Here is a 19,698-nt window from a genome sequence, read left to right as displayed (position 1 = left end):
AAATGAAGAGCAAGAAGAAAGCAAGGGACCTCGTAGGCCTCTGCTTTATGAAGGGCGACAACAATGACAACGAATTCAAGCTTGATCCCTCTGAGGTATTACCTTCCTACGACCAGCTTTCCATCCAAGTCGATACCTTGAATGATACTCTCGTTAGCCAGGATACGTTACTTAAGAAAGTTGTGCATGAGTTGAAGGAGTTTAGGTCTAAGTATGAGTCTGTTTCTTCTGAGCTTACATTGCTTAGGTCTAGGCGTGATGATGAGAAGTGTGAGAGTTGTTTGGTGGTTATGACAGAACTTGCTGAGCTTCAGACTTTGTATGCTCAAGTTATTAGTCGACTTGAGACTGCTGAGAAGAAGGCTCTTGAGGAGGAGTCTAGGTTCACTCTCTTAAGTGCTTGCAAGAATTGCCCTTTGCTTGCAAAGGATGTTGAAGTGAAAGCCAAGCACATTAAGGAATTGGAATCTAGATTTGAGAGTGCTGAGAGTTTGAAGGATATGCAGCTAAATTGTTCCACCTGCACTATCTTTCAGGACAAACTCAGCTGGGCTAGAAGGCAAGTTGAGAAGCTTTTGATCGAGAATGACTATCTTCTTTCTCTAGTGGAGAAATGCTCAGAGGGCAAAGGTAAAATGAACTTGATCTTGGCTAAGACTAAGATGTGTGCCGATAAGACGGGTTTGGCTCTTGGGTTGGGTTTCGAGAGGGTGGCTTACAATGGGAAGAGTAAGACTATGTTCACACACTTACTACCCTAGAAGTTGAATTTTGCTTTTGCCGTACGAGAGATGAGCGACGTGAGTAGGAGTGGAGCACCTGGGACATGTACCGCCCTTCTGTTGGTATACATGAGCCTTTTCCTTGCTTTCACTCACGAGTCCCTAGCGCTTTTCAGTCTCTGCCTAGAGGTGTTGCCTGGCATGGATCCTACCATGACCCATATGGTTTTGGTTCGCGTGTAAGAGGCTTTGAGTCGTAGCGCTTTGGCGGACCACACTCTCCTCGATGAGGTACTCGTCTCAGCATGCTAGTGCTAGGAGTGATTTGCATGCACCTGTTTTTACTACCTCAGGGTGGATGACCCAGTATTGATTTCCAAGAAGTTTATAACTAACCCCAGTACTAAGTCATCCACCTACTACTCTTTTCAAAACAAGTAGCTCATTAACTTCAGTTGTTCATGCCATATGACCGAAGATACATCATAGTTCTCCAGTCTCACCCCGACAAAGCGGTATGAGTACATCACTTTCAGGGATGATCGGAAAATAAGGGTGAAAACCAAAGGTATGGTAAGGTGAATGAGATTTTCACTATCAAAGATGTGGCTTTGGTGGAGCATCTGAGATACAATCTTCTCTCTGTATCTCAATTGCTAGATGAAGACTTGGAAGTGCATTTCAAATGCAATACTTCTCAAGTTCTTGATTCGTCTAGCGCTTTGATTTGCAAGATTTCCAAAGTTGAGAGAGTTTTTGGAGCTAATTTTTCCGAGTCTTTTGGTTCTTCTCGTTGTTTGATTGCTCAACCTTCTTCTAAACTTTGGATGTGGCATAGGAGACTAGGGCACATGAGCTTTAATTTGCTTACTCGTTTGAGTGCCCTAAGCTTGATTCGAGTATTGCCCAAGCTCAAGTTTGAGAAGAATCTTGTTTGTGCTCCCTATCGGCATGGCAAAATGGTTGCTGCCTCCCATGCACTAGTCAATCTGGCGATGACTGAATGACCAGGAGAACTTCTCCATATAGACATTGTTAGTCTTTTCCGGGTTCGTTCAGTGGGTGAGAAGTGGTATGTACTTGTCATTATTGATGATTTCTCTCACTACTCTTGGGTCTACTTTCTTGTGAGCAAGGAAGAAATGTTCTCACACTTTCGGAGCTTGGCTTTGAGATTGTTCAAAGAACTCACTGGTGCATTGAAAGCAATTCCAGTGATAATGGCACCGAGTTCAAGAACTATCTCTTTGATGCTTTCTGTCTTGAGCATGACATGGAGCATCAATTTTCTGCCCAACGCGTTCCTCAACCGAATGACGTGGATGACGGGAAGAATTGCACTTTAGTGGAGATGTCTAGCATATGACTTCTAGGAAGTTTCGGGCTGAGGCCATTAGCACGGCGTGCTACATCTCCAATTGAATTTTCTTACACTCGATCTTGAATTTGACTTCTTAAGAGTTGCATTTTGGGAGGAAGCCGAAGCTTTCATATTTGAAAGTTTTTGGGTGTCGGTGCTTCATCCTAAAACATGGCAATCTTGACAAGTTTGAGTCGTGTTTTTTTATGGCATTTTCTTAGGGTATTCTCTTCATGGTCATTCTTACAGAGTCTTTAATCTTGACACTAATACCACCATGGAGTCCTATGATGTGACCTTTAATGAATCAACCCTTTGTGATAGCCCTATCCTTGAGTGTGCAGGTGATCAAGAGATGAGTGAAAGCATTTTTGTAGACAGCGACCTTCCAACTTTCGGGGATGACAAGGATGATCACTACTTCTTACTACTACACTCGCTCCCGAGCTGGTTATTGCCTCCTCGACACTAGCAGAGGGTCTTGCAACCTCTACTTCCAGTTTAGCTGCTTTCGAGCCTACACTAGCAGTGATTGAGGGGGAGGTCATCTCACAACGTGAAGCCCCTCAACACATTCAGCGATGACATCCCCCACAGCTGATGATCGGCAACCTTGGTGAGAAGGTAACGAGATCTAAATCTATTTCTCATGCTCATTTCACTGAGTCTGGATTTGTTGCTTCTTTTAATCCCCGTGATGTTGGACATGCTTTATCTGATTCGAGATGGGCCAATGTCATGTATGAGGATCTTGAAAACTTTGAGAGAAACCAATTTTTGTCCTAGTAGAGCCACCCCAAATATTCACACCATAGGCACCAAATCAGTTTTAAAAAACAAACAAGGGGAGGATGGGTCTGTAGTAAGAAACAAGGATAAACTAGTAGCTCAAGGTTTCACTCAGGTAAAGAGGATAAACTTTAGAGAGACCTTTGCACTAGTAGCTTGGCTAGAAACTATTAGGATCCTCCTTGCATTTGCGGTATCCCGGGGTTTCAAGTTATATCAAATGGATGTCAAGAGTACTTTCTTAAATGGTTTTACAGAAGAAGAGGTCTATATCAACCAACTCCCAGGCTTTGAGAATCCCAAATACCCTCATAGAGTATACAAGCTTTAGAAAGTTTTGTATGGGCTTAAGCAGACACCTAGGGCTTGATATGACAGGTTTATGTCTTTCTTGCTAGGGCATGGGTATGTGATAGGGTCAGCTAATAAAACCTTATTCACTCTCAAGCATGGCAATGATTTCTTACTTATTCTGATTTACATGGATGATATCATTTTTGGTGTCTCTTCTCATGTACTTGTGGCTAAGTTTGCAGAAACTATAAGCAGGGAGTTCGAGATGTTGATGATGGGTGAGCTGAACTTCTTCCTTGGGCTGCAAATAAAGCAATGCAAGCAAGGTACATTCGTCCACCAAATGAAGTATACCAAGGATTTGTTGAAGAAGTTCGACATGAGCGATGCAAAGCCTTTTGCGACACCGATGGCTACCTCGACCGTGCTTGATCTGAATGCAGATGGCGAGAAGGTGGACCAAGAGGAGTACAAGAGCATGATTAGCTCTCTCATGTACCTGAAGGCGACAAGACTCGACATCGACTTTGTCGTCTGCTTGTGTGCTCACTTACAGGCTTCACCGAGGACGTCTCATCGCCAATCAGTGAAATGCATTATGAGTATCTCAAGCACACTCTCAAGTATAATATTTGGTTTTCTATATCCTCTTCGCTTTCTCTTCGTGGCTTTTCGAATTGACAGGAAGAGTACCTTTGATACCTGTTATTTCTTGCTCTTGTGTGTTGGTCTTCTTGCAGATAGTCTAGCATTGCGTAGTCTACTGCTGAAGCTGAATATATAGCTGCTGCTAGCTGTTGCTCTTAGATTTTATGGATGGTTGATACCTTGAGAGATTTAGGGTCGGATATCAAGAGTGTGCCACTTTTGTGTGACAACACTAGTGCTATCAGCTTAGCTAACAACCCAGTTCAACATTCAAAAATCAAACATATAGATGTGAGATTTCACTTTTTAAGAGACCATAATGAGAAGGGAGACATTGAGTTGAGCTATATTGATACCCAACAACAGCTAGCCAATATATGCATCAAGTCTCTAGATGCAACTAGATTTGCCTATTTGAGAGGAGAGCTTGGAGTATGCCATCCCTATGGCATTGTGTGAGGGATAGTTCCTCTTATAATTACTCTATCTTACTTTTGAGAATTTGCATTGCATTGCATCTCATCATGTAAGATAATCATATTAATTGAGCTTTGACGTGTATGCTTTTAGCTTTTTCTTGTACTAGACTTGAATTTAGACTAAGTTGAGTAGTTGTGCGCAGCAATCTTTTAATATTATACTCTTCTTGGTGCCTTGACATGAAACATCTCAAGCAAACTAGCCTTCCCTAAGATGAAATTTGACAATTTTATGAATCATGTAGGCTATAAAATGCTACTGTCTTGATCACCGTGTTCATATTTGCTTAGGCTTAGTCAATGCTTGTGTTAAGACTATTTTGATGAATATCTTGCTCTAGGACTTCTTAGTTCAAGACAGTGGATTAGGAAACATTGCACTATATTTTCTATCTTTAGTAAATGTTTAGGTCATGATAGAACCTTTGCGGAACATGTGTTCCTTGTGTCGCAAAAACACTACTTAAACTTGATCTTGTGACCATCTTCATATCTTGTGCAAATTGAATAATCATAAAAAGTCAAGTATCTTATGCTAAAATATGATCTAATACGATTGTCTTAAAATCTTAAGGTGTTAGTCGTACCCAGTCATGTGACACTTTGTTTGGATAAGCAGCAACTTGAGGATAAATTGAAAAACAGAGAAATGTGCCTAAATGTTAATCCTTTTTAACCACTTAATCACCAAGTCTTGGTTTCATATGTGAGTGTTTGCAAAGCCCTTTGTCCTGAACTCTTGTTTGCCTAGTTTGAGGTTGCAATTGGCTAGTTCTTCATGCCTGTATTGCCATGGCACAAGTAGATGCTTATGTGGTGGTCAATTTGAATATAATTCGGCTATGTGAACTTCAATAAGCCAACCAAATTCTTTGAATTTAGCTTGTAATGCTTTATGTTCTTATATCACTGTTTCTTTTTTAGCCTCTATGCAATTGTGAGCTCCACATTCTGAGTTTCGCAACCTTTTAACAATTCTAGCTCTTGCAAATGCTTTTGTGGTACACTTGTGAAAGCTCATTAGGATTGCATTTTCATGCACTACATAATGTTTTATCCTTAATGTTTGCAATGCCAAAGGGGGAGAACTCATGAAAGCAAGTCTCGAAGGGGGAGAAAATGTAATATGTGCATTCATTAGGAGGAGCATAGGGAGAGCATCTTTTGTTTTTTTGAGTTTTTATTTACTTTTTTTGGCTAGTCTTTTCTTCTCTTTGAGCCTTTGCAATCTTCTTATACCAAGTGACATGTTCTTGCTCTTTCTTGAGTTTTCTGTCATTTGGATGAGCTTCTTGTGCGATCTTCAAACCTTCCTTTGTTCTTTGTGATGTTGTCATACACTCATCAAGGGGGAGATTGAGAAACCAAGTTAAGATATGGCTTGGTTTATCTTGTGTGATGAGTGATTGACATTTGTGCGACTTTTGTTGGTTAGCATATGCATGGTTATATACTGCAATGTTGATTTTGTCTAACCAAAGTTGAAAAGAATTAGAGATTGTATCGGTTTCTCGGTGTAGAAAGTTTGCACTCACCGGATAGTCTGGTGTGAGGATTTTTGACCTCACCGGATAGTCGGGTGTGTAGTAAATGTGAGCACCAGAGCTTTTCACCGCAGAGGTAGAGATAAATTCATTCACCGGAAGGTCCAGTGTGGGTGAGAGTGAGCACCGGATTAATTTTTCCAGAGAAGGTTGCAAATGTGAAAGTCTAGTGTGATAGCGTCACCGAATAGTCCGGTGTGTGCACGGGTGATCACCGGAGGCTTCACTGGACAAAGATTTCTAGAGAGGTTGAAAACTAAGTTCCAATGAAGATGTACTCATCGGATTGTTCGGTAATGGGCGTGTGAACACCAGAGAGTATCACCGGAGCTTTTCAGTTTTAAGGAAACTGTTGAGGTGTTCATAGGATTGTTTGGTGTTGAGATTTTTTTTATCATTAGACTAATTTTTCAGAGAGGCATGCAAACCGGGTTCCAGTAGAGTTGTACTCACCGGATGGTCCGGTGTTGCACTGTGTGAGCGTCGGACCGTCCGGCGTTCACATTTTTGTTACGTCTGATCTTTTTCAACTTAATTTCGATTTGGACTGACATGTGATGATGTTATATGGTTCTGAAGATGCATGTTTGCTGGTCTCATGGTTTGTAGGTGATGGATGTAACTTGGCGATCAACGGCGGGTGATCAAGGATAAACAGGGTGCTTGGTGCTGGACGATCAAAGAGGAAAACGGAGTCAAGGATGATCCTAGTGGTACACTTGGAGGTCAAGCAAGGCAAGAGATGAAGGTTGATGAAGGCGGCGTGTTGACAAAGTCAAGCGAAGGGGATGTTGGTGCAAGTGACAAGACGGCCCGAGTATCGGGAGCGAGAGAGACTTGCTGATAGTCAAGGTCGCAAGACGGAGGACACGCGTCAATATCGGAAGACTTGCTTGAGGTCAAAGCAAGCAGCTATGAGTCATGCCTTAAGAAGCGTGCGAGTCAGTTTCCCGGTTTGGCCACAAAACCACGGACGGATGGAGTGCACATGGCATCATCGCGAAGCTTGCGTCGAGGCGAAGCTAAATTGTGAAGACGCCATGGTCGTCCGATGGATGGGGGAGAAAATAGACTAAAATATCCCCGATGGTAGGTAGGGAGAGCTTTGTTTTAGGGTTTTAGAGGAGAGAGGGATGAGTGCTTAGCTTTTGTAATATGTGAGAGTTTTGAGATAAATCTTTATAATCTGCCTAAAATAGGGTCGACCTCTTTGAGTAATGCAGTTTAAGTTTTTGCATATGCTTGAATTAACCTCTTTCTAGTTTTCTTCTATTAGTTCCCTTGTAAGTTTACAAGTTCTTGGTGTTTTGTTGTTGATTTTCATTTTTCTTTTTGAGCTGTAATTTCAACATATTGGGAAGTTGATTTTCTTGATGCTAGAGGCATATAGTTCATATACACATGTATATATAATGGTGTCAGTGATATGGGATCCGGGGGTTCCCGAGTCCCGAGGCTAGGACAGCGCGGTGCCACATGGCACCTTCCCTCGGGGGCCACTTCCCCGAGGATCCTACGGAAGCATGGTCCAGGAGTGGGTACTCAGGGTCAAGAACCGGTGGTCCCCGAGCTCCCAAAAAGCCCCGAGGACCCGAGGGGAAGCAAGGCCTGAGAGTGGGTGCTCGGGGCCAAGAACAGTTGGTCCCCGAGCACCCAGAGAGCCCCGAGCACCCGGCAAGCCCCATGCCGGTGGACCCCGCAGGGACTCCACGATGAGGTGTCGGTCGGTGGGAGGCCCGATGCCGCATTTAATGGGGAGCGTGGACGGTCACATCCAGCCACTCTCCCTCACGCCTGCCGTACTGAATACGCCAATCCCTGCCGCCCCATGGCAGGAAGGCGTGGGCACAATTAATGCGGCAGGTCCCATCGCATGTCCCCTCGCGGGGTCCATGAAGAAAAATGGCTTGAAGATGTCTTTGATGGGCTTGAGGCTTATCGCTTATCTCCATGTTGCATCAGACCGTGTTAGACCTACTCTGACCAAACGGGCATGAGAGAGTACTCAGAAGCTGGCCAGTGGGTGCCCCTGCACTTGCTAAAGCTGGAACGCGAAGACCGATGGAACCGTCTAAGGGATGTATTTTCATCCTTCTATAACATCAACTGTAGACCAATGATGGTCACTTTCCATTTATTGTTTACAGGAACTTGTGCCCTCGTTCCGGGCATTCCCTGAATGGCCTCCTCCCTGGTAGATAAAAGGGGGGAGCACTTTGGAAGACGAGAGATCCAGAGAAAGATAGGGACGAAAGGAGAGAAACATTGATAACATACTGGACAGACAGGAGTAGGGTATTACGCCTCCGTGCGGTCTGAACCTGTCTAAATTCTTGGTGCATTCATTTCTACTAGCCGACGACGATCTATCCCGCCTAAGTCCTACTCGCATTAATCTCACATACGAGGTAGTTTCAAGACCAGCCTCCCGGCCAAATCTCAAAGGGGGTCCCTCAAGATTCCTGCTCGCGGTGTTTATCCACCGACAAATGGGATCTTAAATTCTCTTACCTCTAGACCATCATTATGGAGAATTTACTTACCCTGTGATCTCGTCTTCATTTCGTTCATCTTTAAAGTTGCGAGCTTTTAGATACAAAGACATATAAAATGATTTTAAATGGAACATATGGTTCATATTTCATCCCTAGAATTATATTGCTTAAAATTTTCCATCTCGCTTTATGTTTCTAAGTATTTTACTTTCACTCACGCTTTAAGTATGTTAGGTGATTAATAATAAAAGAAAATCATCTATTTTAAAAAATATTAAGACGTCTATTTATCTTATCTAATTGTCATTTTTAATCCACAACATCTCTAGCTCCACTAAAGACGTCAGCTCCCCGATCCAATCTGGCACTCTCGTCTGCTCATCAACACGTGTAAGCCGGCGCACACTCGCCGGCAATTCTTTTATCCCGGTGTCATCCAATATCACTGTCTGCAATAAACTTTAGACCTGCTATTTCTTTGGGTAGCTTACGAGTAGGTGTATGTGATAGCCTAACGTACCTCAGATGGAGTAACTTAAGCAATATGTTCAAGAGGATAACCTTCCATACCAAAACAATATTCTAGAACTGGCACTCGCAAAACTAGAAAGCTGCAAACTGGGGGAATCATGTTCGGAAGAAATAACATGGCATTAAAAGACCTTACTTGTGGCATGCCCTTATAATTCGTACATGGTTTTGCACATATATACTAAAAAATGTTCAGGGTGCAGCTACTGTTGATTAACACAAACATCGACAGCCCAAAAATCTCAACTCCAAGCAAAACCATCGGATGATTATTTATTATGGTACCATTCAGATAACACTGCAACTGGCAAAGACAACTCAGGAGAACAACTTAGGCCTTTCTGCACACACCTCCCTCACACACATATCCAGCCGAGGCTTCCTCACTAGCCTTCCCTTCCTCCTCCTCGCCTTTCTTTTCCTCCCCAGTGTATGTTAATGTTGACATGAGCTTTCTAACAAAATGCCAAGTCCTAAGGAGCTACACCCACCTATACGTCCTGATCTAGGACGCAACCAATCCTTCTTGATTGTGATCACGTTCCACACAGCACCACATATAAAGTGAGATACCGGAGCCTCACGAATTTATTTTCATTTCACAAGGACAACACCATCCCAATATACCTAACCCTACACCAATCCCAAAGACGCTGAAGTAGCACAAAGGCTGCTGCCGCCGCCGCCGCCCACAATATAGCACCAACACCATCTTCATCGCCGCTACAACTCCGACGCCGGTGACGATCTTCACCAACCTGTTAATCACCCTGTTGTCGCTTTGCCCTGAGTCACTGTCAAGCCCTAATAGCCTCTACTTGAGGGTATATGGCATCACTCTTCCGATAATGACTGGTATTCATGTGCTAGGGCTAGGAATTGATGTTTAGATTAAGGATTAGTTGAAACAGTGCACACTTGGGGTGCAGATCAAAGTCACACTCATCGCACCTGTAGGACCATGTATTGCCTATCTCTTTGCATCCGTCACAGCCGTACGTGCCATGACGCATCAGGACAAGCTCGTGCTCCTTATGCAGCTCATGCTTCAACTTCCCAGGCCACCGCTTTGCTATTTTATCCAGCTTCTTCTGCAGCTCCTCAAGTCTCTCCTCGGTGAATGGGAAAGCGTCAGCACCGTAGATCACAAGTTGGCCCTTTGCATCCTTGCTGACTGTCTGCCCAGTAGGACCGATGGCGACGAGTGAAGGGATCCCACGGACTTTGAAGTTCTTCTTCAAGAATTCCTTCCTTTCATCTTCCAAGGGAAGAGCAAGCCATGGCATATCAGAGAAAAATTCATCGAAGGAGCTCTGGTCCCTGTCACTAGAAATGAAGATGATCGCAAATTCACTGTTCTTCTCCTTTATCTTGTTGTATTCCTTCACAAGTGTAGGCAGGAAGGCTCGGCATGGTCCACACCATTTGGCTGAGAAGTAAAGGAGGACAGTCTTCCCTACAAGTTCTGATACAGGAACCTGAGATAATACATAAGAGTATATTTCAATCTTCTCATGAAAATAAGACTTAAATAAATAAAAATCATAAAAAGTGCATAGAAACTGTTCGCAAAACAATCTTTACTAAAGACAGTACGATAACAGGAAGATGTTAAACAAAACACCCCTTATCCATTGGAAGATATTGTCTCCTCAATAAATGTCTCTTTAACATCTATTAACGCCTAAAGTTAGCATAAGGACCACTATTCAAGGTCACTGTGGTTAATCTTAAACTCCGATGCTATAAGAACCAAAGGTGTTCTTTATCTAATATATCAAGCATGGATAGCAGATTGAATATCTGTAAAAATATAATACATCGTACAGTAGTAACTACTTTTCACAATGACAAAAGGGGACTTCCATATAAGAAATCAAGCACCAGTAACACATACCTTTGCTCCATCTTTCCCAATGACATAGTTCAAATCACCACTGACCAGAAGGGACTCCAAGGTTTGTGCTGCTGCTTTAGCCTTTGCCTTCTCAGCAAGAATTTCCAGCTTCTCAGCACTGAAGGGGAAGCCCTCCCATGCCTCCAAACCATGCTCTTGAATTATGTCCGCAACATTGTTGTTCAGTATCTTCCCATCAGGGCCAATCAGAACAAGTGTAGGAAGAACATTAAGCTCAAAGAAGTAACGAACCAGCTTCTCACACATCTTGTCACCTTGAGGAATTGCAAGCCAAGGCATTTTGGCAAAACTCTCATTAAATGATGACTCATCCTTGTCCAAGGACACAGCTACAACTTCGAATTGCTCTCCCACTTCTTTGAGTTTCTCATAGATCTTAGCAAGCACTGCAGTGAATTCATCAACTGGACCATAGCCATTCACCACAAAGTACAAACCAACATACTTCCCCTGAAGCTCAGAGATGGGTACCTGGGTACAGATAACAGTAAAACAGGTAAGCATTTGTAAAATCAAGACTGAAGTCAAATTTGACAAAGAAATTTTATCAAGCAGTTACCTTGTCTCCCTTGTTCGAAATTAGATAGTCCTGAGTGGATGTGCCAAGCACGCTTTGATTAGTTTGATTATCCATTGCTGCTTTTTCGTGCTCCTCCAGTTCTTCGATCATCTCTGGTGTTAAAGCGTAAGCATTGTAAGCCTGAAGAATCTGACCATTAAGACCAACGTTAGAACTACGTAGCCAGGGGAGCGGCGGCGGATAAAGAATTAACACAATGAGAACTCACGTACATACCTTATAATTTCGTCGAGACGTCATCCTTGAATCTGCATCCACGGGCCCCATTTTTTCTTCGTAGATCCTTCTCGCTTCAAGTGTTGGATGGTTGGGGTGGATGTCGACTGCGTGCCTGAGCGCAGCCTCCGCTTCCTCCACCTCCGTAGGACAGGCATCAACACAGTCGATGCTGGCCTTCACGGACTGAAGAGATGAAAGGTTTTCCAAGCCAAAGTCGAGACCAATGTTGGCATCATTTAGCTCTATCACCGGGATACTGAAATTGATGTATTCAAGCCTTGGCATAGCTCCCTGCACAAACTGTAGCGGTACAGTGACATCGAAGAATCTCAAATTCTCGAATCCGCCACGTCCACAAACAGTAAGTTTTAATCTGCGGACTCTTATAATCAGTAGTCCGAGCTCACGGAGCTCTCGGAACATCCCGAGAATTCCCAGATCCTGCTCTTCCACGTCAGACACCACCACCTTCAACTGGCAGAGGTTGGGAAGATCTTGAGCATTAATCCATGCCGGCAGCCTTGAGAACTTCATATTTAATAATATCAGGACACTGAGACTCGAAGAGAGGGCAAAACTAGGTTCCATAACCACATCCATCTGTAAGAATGCTTCCGGAAATGAAATAGCTATAGCATGAATCTTGTGCAGATTTCTTAGAGACTCCAGCAAATCTCTTCCCTGCTCTTCATGCTGTAGATTTATCCCAGTCTTGAGGACCCTGAGATTTGTCAGATTGCCCAACTCCTTCACAAACCACCTTGTAGAGCACTTGTTGTCGGCTCCATGGCACATCTCTAGCTCCACTAGGGACGTCAGCTCCCCGATCCAATCTGGCACTCTCGTCTTCTCATCAACACGTAGGCAAATCAATTGTGTAAGCAGGCGCACACTCGCCGGCAATTCTTTTATCCCGGTGTCATCCAATAGCAGTGTCTGCAGAAACCTTAGACGTCCTATTTCTTTGGGGAGCTTACGAGTAGGTGTATGTGATAGCCCAAAGTACCTCAGATGGAGTAACTTCGCAATATGCTCAAGAGGATAATCTTCCATACCAAAACAATATTCTAGAACCAGCACTCGCAAAACTTGAAAGCTGCAAACTGGGGGAATTATGTTTGGAACACATAACAAGGCATTAAAAGACCTTACTTGTGGCATGGCCTTATAATTAACCTTCTGCGGGCTGTGCTCTACGGATAAATTTACTAGTTTTTTAAAAGTTTCAAAGTTTAACAGTTGGAGGGCTAATCGACGAGCATTGCCTTGTGCAAGTGACAATTGCTCACTATCCAATACAACAACAAAGTTCTCTTCACTTGACAAGTCTCGAATGAGATGAAGTACCATGTCATGGACACGGCAACCAAATAAAAGGCCCGAGCCTTTCTCCTCTATCGGTATGACCAAGCTTCTATTTATGAGTTCATTGAAGTAGCTATCTCCGACCTCGAAAATGTCTTTCCCTTTTTCCTCATGGACAAGACCTTCAGCTATCCACCTCAATATTAAACCACTTTTCCCTATAGTATGATCTTCTGGAAATACACTTAGATATAGTAAGCAAGTCCTTAGATAACAAGGTAAGTCGTAGTAGCTAAAAGATAATATCTTCATCGTATCCTTAACTTGTGTGTTATCGCTGTGCCCAAAACCAATTGAGTTGTACACCATAGACCAGTCCTTTATTGGTTTAGTAGCTAGCACACTAGCTATTGTAATAATAGCTAATGGTACACCACCGCACTTCTGTATAATTTTACCAGATACCTCATCCAATTCATCACTGTAAGGACGTTTTTCTTCCCCGCCGAATATTTTTGTATAGAATAGTTTTTTGGAGTTAGTATCAGAAAGTTCTTCTAGTCTATAAACTTCTTCACCAATTTCCATTGAAACTTGAGAATTACGAGTAGTTGCGATTATTCTACCTCCACAATTACTGTCAACGAAAGCATTGTTAATCATTCCCCATATTGATGTCTCCCATATATCATCTACAACAATGAAGTACCTATGCACATGACAACCCAAGAGTCATGAGTCAGTAAAATAATCTAGAACATGTATAAAGACAAGAAGCATGCATGCCTATTTCAATAATCTGAAAATGGCATTATCAATTGCCAAGACTAAAAACACTGATCAATGAGAGTGTAAGCTATGTCTACAGCACTGGGTGGGAGTGGTGATATGATATGTACCTTTTTACTTCGAGGAATTCACGGAGTTTGTTGATGAGCTGCCTTTCATCCAATTCCATCAGATCAACGCCAGTGTACTTTTTCTTATCATGATCAATGATAGTGTTTGCCGTCTTGTTGTCAATGAGATCAATGAGAATGTCCCTCAGGACTTTCCTTGGGTCGGGATTACGCCCCACTGGAACAAAGGCACTGCAATCAAATTGAGGTTGAACCTTGTCATACACTGCCTTGGCAAGAGTGGTCTTGCCCAATCCCCCAAACCCGACAATAGAGATTATCTTCATCTCCTTGTCGGACCTGTCATCCTCCCCTACGGACAGCATCTCAATGAGCGCATCCCTCCGCTCGTCGATGCCAACGAGCACTGACGCTTTTGTGTAGAGAGCCGAGATGCGAGGATCAACACTTGCTGCGGTTGCAGGACGGGCCACAAGATCGTCAACCTTGTACCTGGCACGCCGCTCGGCCACTTCCTGGAGTTGCTTCTTGATGTCTTCGATGGCGTCAGCGATGTCGTGGCGAGCCTTGACCTTGCTGAACAGGTCGCCCATCTTCTTCATCGCGCGTTTGAGTCTGGACGGGTCGGCGGGCTCGCGGCCCTCGATGCGCACGAGGAAGGTGTCGAGGACATCCTCCAAGTCGTAGGACGCCTCCCTGACCTCGCGTGCCCAGACCTTGACCTGCTCGTCGAGCTGGTCCCACGGCACTGCCACCACCTTGCGGAGGGCGGCGTGAATGCTCTCCAGCTCCCGTGAGAGGGACTTGACTTCCGCCCTGACACCCTTCTGCAGCTTGTACTCCTCCTTGAGCAGCTCCAGCAGCTTGGAGGGGAGAATGCCCATCGCCCCCGTCATCAGATCCATGCTGGACTGGTCGCTCTTGCTAGCCCCTGCACTTGGGATAGCTCTCAAGCTAACCAGGGGCGGATCTACCGTGGGGCAGGAAGCCCCTACCTCTACGGCGCACTTGGAGGCGTGGAGCCCCAGCCCCCAAGCCCTCCTTTTATATTTATTTTTTTGCAAAAGAAGGAGGAAGATGAGGCGAAGGGGAGGAGGAAGAGAAGGGCAGCCGCCTCCGCCACTCAGGATAAACTACTCTTTCTGCTTTGCTTTGCTGTGCATGGTGTGGGGGAGTGGATGGAAGGACACATATAGCCTATAGAGAATGTGTAAATAATCAGCTTAATATGGCACTCGACAATATAATGTGGAATAAGACTAGCAACATATATAGCTGGCGTTTATTGGTTACTCCCTCGGCTCCTAAATGCTTAACATTTTAATCAAGATCTAATCAAAATTTTAAAACTTCTATCATCAATAATTTCTAAAATATTTAGTTTAAAAATATAAAAATTATACGTGTAGATTTATCTTAAAAATAATTTTATAATATTATATTTTTATTATATATTATAATCATATTTTAATAAAAATAATAATGGTTAAAATTACACGTAAAAGATTATAAAAAGTTGAAAATGCCATGCATTTTTTGGACCAAATGGAGTATTAATTTTAGTGGTCTCACACAAACGGGTTACCTATAAAAGGCCTTCCTACGTCGAAATGATTCTAAGACCCTCGACTTTAGCGGGACACTCATTATACTAGATTTAGGCTTTAGCACAACCAGTGATGCCTAGTTTAAAAACAAATTTATCTAGTATCAAGTGATACTGGTCCATCAGATGCTTTCTCCAGTCAAGGATATTTGCACCAGGTGCATGAATGTACATGCACCTAGCTTGATCTGATCGAGTTGGGTTGTGGTCTTGGAAGGCTAGCTGCTTTATCTTGTGGGCGATACCTCACCACGTCCTCGTCAGATAAACAATGGCTGCAGCTCTGCTGATTTCTGACTTGTCGTATTTACAGGTGCAGGGATCCCGCAAACACACAGATCATATGGATGCGTGCATGCATATTTCCACGCGCAGCTAGCTAGGCAAGTTGGGCAACTAGAACGTCGTAACTGCACGGGCATGGAGCCATGGACTGATGGACCCTACGACCACACCGATGCATGTTCCTACGCGCAACTGGGCAAGGTGGGCAACTAGGACGTTGTAATTGCATGGGCATGGAGCCATGGACTGATGGACCCCGCGACCACACAGATGCGCATGTTCCCACGCGGCGCAACTGGGCAAGTTGGGCAACTAGGGCAATCGGGCAAGTTGGGGTGTAGGACGAGACTAATCGTGCAGCCGTCTCAATAATTCGTCTGCTGGACGACGAAACAGACGAGGAAGAATGTGACGAGAAATTTAGGCTCAAAGTGGTATGATATTTGAAGGTATCGAGGCCATATAATTGCTTGATGCTCAAAGAGTGCTTAGTTGGAAAAGAGTAGTCTATGTCGTTCAAACTAATGCTCGACTTAAAATTCTATAACATTCAATCAATTAATCTATCTCACCTATATTAGGAAGCAATGAATCTTTCTCACCTATATTATGGTGGAGAAATTTTATAAGTTTTATGTACATCGTGTGAGTTTTAGAGTTTGTGTTGGGTAGCAAAAGAAGTTATATAATGTAGTTAGTACGAATCAATGTTTCTTGTGTAGTAGGGAAGAATTCAAATAAAAGTGTAACAAGAATGTTGATCTTTAAAGAAAAGACATAAGATAAATTGTAGTAGATGTAGTTGTTAAGCACATATTTTTGTCAGGCTGTGCGGTGATAACACTTACAAGATAGACTCATGGATTAAACAGCACAATCATGATCTTGTGTCTCCTAGTAAACTTCATTTGATTAGATCAAATCAAGTTAGTGAGGTGACAAAGAATACACTATACACATGCTACAAGATAAGCATAGGCACCTTCTTAGCCATACAGGTTCCTTCAAATCAGTGAGGGTGGGTTCGAGAATGTTAGATGCGAGGGACTTATAGAAAATTATTATGATCTAAGATATAAAATTAGGAATGCAGATGCTCAAATGTTTATGACCTAGCGAGCTAGAAAGTAAGAAGTCAATCTAGCTTTTTTCTATGACTTTGTCATAGACTATTAGGGTAAGTTAGTGCATATGCTCTCGGCAAGTGCAACAAGTAGAAAAAACTACGGTCACTTTGGTAATATATTCTCATTTGATTCTACATACACCATTAATCAGTAAAACATGATTTTTATGTCATTTACAGGAGTTGTGAAGAACCATCCAAACGGTTTTCAAATTAATCATCAAGCAGATTATTTTTCATAATCACAACCTCGACGATTAATCAGAATGCCGTCCCGATAGTCTCGACACATGTTTTGTACCCAAGATTGGAACGCATGCCTTTCCAACATATACATCACAACAAAGCTTAAGAAAGGGTGAGTAATTAACATTATATCACAAGTCTTTATACATGCAGTTGTTTCTATAATTTACAACAAAAAAGGAAACAACAACTACGCAGCGGAAGAAAACTATACAACAAAAGGATATGGAGCCACATGCCCTTAGGCTCCATAACAAAACACTGAGTTCGGAGTAGAGTGTGCTACTCCTGCCCGCCACCCTGATCGGCAGGCACAAAGTAGCCGAACACCGCCTCTTCCTCGCCGACCTGTGAACCTGTATCAACTTAAGGGCAGCACCCTGACTACGAAGGTACTCGCAAGTCTTGCACAATATAGAGCACATATACATAGCTCGACTCAAGGATCATGCATTAGCTAGTAGCAAGGATTAAACATGGTTAAGTTAATTAAGCGGTAAACATCCTAGACATAGGTGTGAGCAACTAACTTAACTAACTTATATGAAACTACCCTGCCATAATCAACAACTGAGCATATGTAAATGTAACAACAAGTATATCAATGTGAACAAGTGCCAACTTGAACCACCAACCACCATATCCAGACCATAATCACATGCCTAACCATCAACCTCATGCCATCATCCACAAACCACAACGAGAACTCTATGACTGGGTGCAGATGAAACAATAGCATGCTCATGATCGAGAGCGCGGCAGTTCGAACTGTTTATATACCCTGCAGGGGATACTCCTGGACCCACAGGACACGATGACCATTCGGCTTGTGCCACGGGCCAAAGTGCACACAAGGGGTACTCGTGACAACCTTTCCCAACCAGCCCCAACTGTGTGGGGGCATGCATCACTCAGCATGACGATACAAGAACTACTCCCGGAGCAAACTAGTACCGCTTATAAGCCCGCCCACTCATACCGTCGATGTTCACGCCCACAAAGCCACAGCTGCGAAAGTATTCGGCTCGCCTTACCATTAGATCGGCATGTGGTGAGTAAGGTAAGTGCTAAAGCCAACAACCCCGACGATCGGCCTTAAATGATGCAAGCAGTCTATGGTGCTCGGGTTTCCTCTCCCGACCTGCCCCCCGGACTTTGCACCGAGGCAGACGACACCCCTAACACCACCCACATCTCGTCTCATACTCACCACTCACCAACCATCTCACCATCAGCATGTATTTGTAATCAAGAGTAATCCCTATGCTCGCAAACAATGAAAAACACCGTCGTTCGACTTCTACCGAAAGACCTAAGCATTGCTAAGCATGTATATCGTACTCATACCTAGACATAACACCATCTCTAGGCTAAGGAACACACATGAACTCGTGACCAAGGTAGAAGAATGCAACGGCATAGGTTCTACCCAAGGGTACTCGACACATGCATACATACATAAGCATAGATAACACTTTAGACTTTCAAGTTAATACGGTGCAATATGATAGATGCTTGCCTTGCTGCCCTGGATAAGAAAGATACGGCGCAACAGGATCGCCTTTGGCCTCCGAAATCGACGGATCGGCGGTCACTATAAGACATACACGCGTGCAATGCATAAATATACGAACAAATGTAAACGCATGAAAATATGCGAGTTCTAGCAGTGGTAGAGTGCCAAGGCTCAATTACATATGTAAAAGATCGCTAAAGTGTTAGGGTTCCAAAGTTCGAAACCCCAAACAAGCAACCCTAACTCACCGTAGCTTCTATGAACTGGCGGTCAGACTGGCCCCTTGTGGCAGTCAGATCGCCCCCACTCAAGAGGTTCTAGCCCTCGGCGGTCAGACCGTCCCCTTGGACAGTTGGACTGCCACAACTCAGTGGTAAAATGACCCTGGTGGTTAGACCGCCAGCACGGCGATAGAACCCCTTTTTAAAACTCTAGACTTTTGAGGGGCCGCCGACGGAGATTTTGGCGAAAACTTCGAAAACGGTTTGGACTAAAATAACTCTAGGACGTATGTGAAGGTTCCACGCGGACGTTTGAATGACATCCGTGGCCCAAATGTGTAGAACCCATAAAGTAGATCTATAACTAGAAAAGTGGGGTTCCACGGCGAAAAACTAGATGCCGACCAATTCAACCGACGAAAATATAGAAAGAGGGTATCAAGATGTTCACCTTGTCATTGACAAACTTTCTAGCGGATCACTTCTCCACCGGAAAGCTCCAAACTCCGAATTCCGACTTCCTGAAGGTGGGCGTGCCTAGGGGGAAGAAAACGGTGAATACCGGCTCGAATCTTTCGAAATGGCGAAAACCAAATAGATGGATGAGTAGCTCTCGAGTGTGTGGTCACGTGGGTACGACACACGTACCTCGGCTTTGCTTGTAGTGGAGGGAACCAAGGGGGAAAAGGGGAGAGCTTGAGAGAGAGAGGTGGGAGAGAGAGAGGAGCACGTGGGAAGTGAGGGAGGAGAGAGAGAGGGTGGGCTGCCCCCTTTTGAGTGAGAGAGAGATATTTCCCTCATGTGGGCCTCACAAGATAGAGAAAAAGTATGATTTTGCTTCTAATTCAATTCTCTCTCTATTTTTCTTTCCGCTCACTTCATTAATCCAAATTGAGGTGCTATTGTTCTCCAAAAATCCCAAAAATTTTTATGTCGCATTTTAATTCCTTAGGG

General features: G+C 43.6%; 1 protein-coding gene across 1 annotated transcript; it reads right to left on the bottom strand.

The window, feature by feature from the left end:
- Positions 1-9,113: 9,113 nt before the first annotated feature.
- On the bottom strand, positions 9,114-14,879 carry LOC133912661 (disease resistance protein RGA5-like). Its single transcript, XM_062355513.1, has 5 exons — positions 13,784-14,879; positions 11,577-13,593; positions 11,340-11,489; positions 10,760-11,251; positions 9,114-10,340 (listed from the first exon to the last, which is right to left on the bottom strand). Exons 1-5 carry the CDS (start codon positions 14,647-14,649, stop codon positions 9,735-9,737), a joined length of 4,131 nt encoding a protein of 1,376 aa, XP_062211497.1. The 5' UTR covers positions 14,650-14,879; the 3' UTR covers positions 9,114-9,734.
- Positions 14,880-19,698: the final 4,819 nt, after the last annotated feature.

Source organism: Phragmites australis, chromosome 3, assembly GCF_958298935.1.
Source record: "Phragmites australis chromosome 3, lpPhrAust1.1, whole genome shotgun sequence".
NCBI lineage: Eukaryota > Viridiplantae > Streptophyta > Magnoliopsida > Poales > Poaceae > Phragmites > Phragmites australis.
The sequence above is the reverse complement of the archived record's forward strand: the minus strand, read 5'-3'. Positions and strand labels throughout refer to the sequence as shown.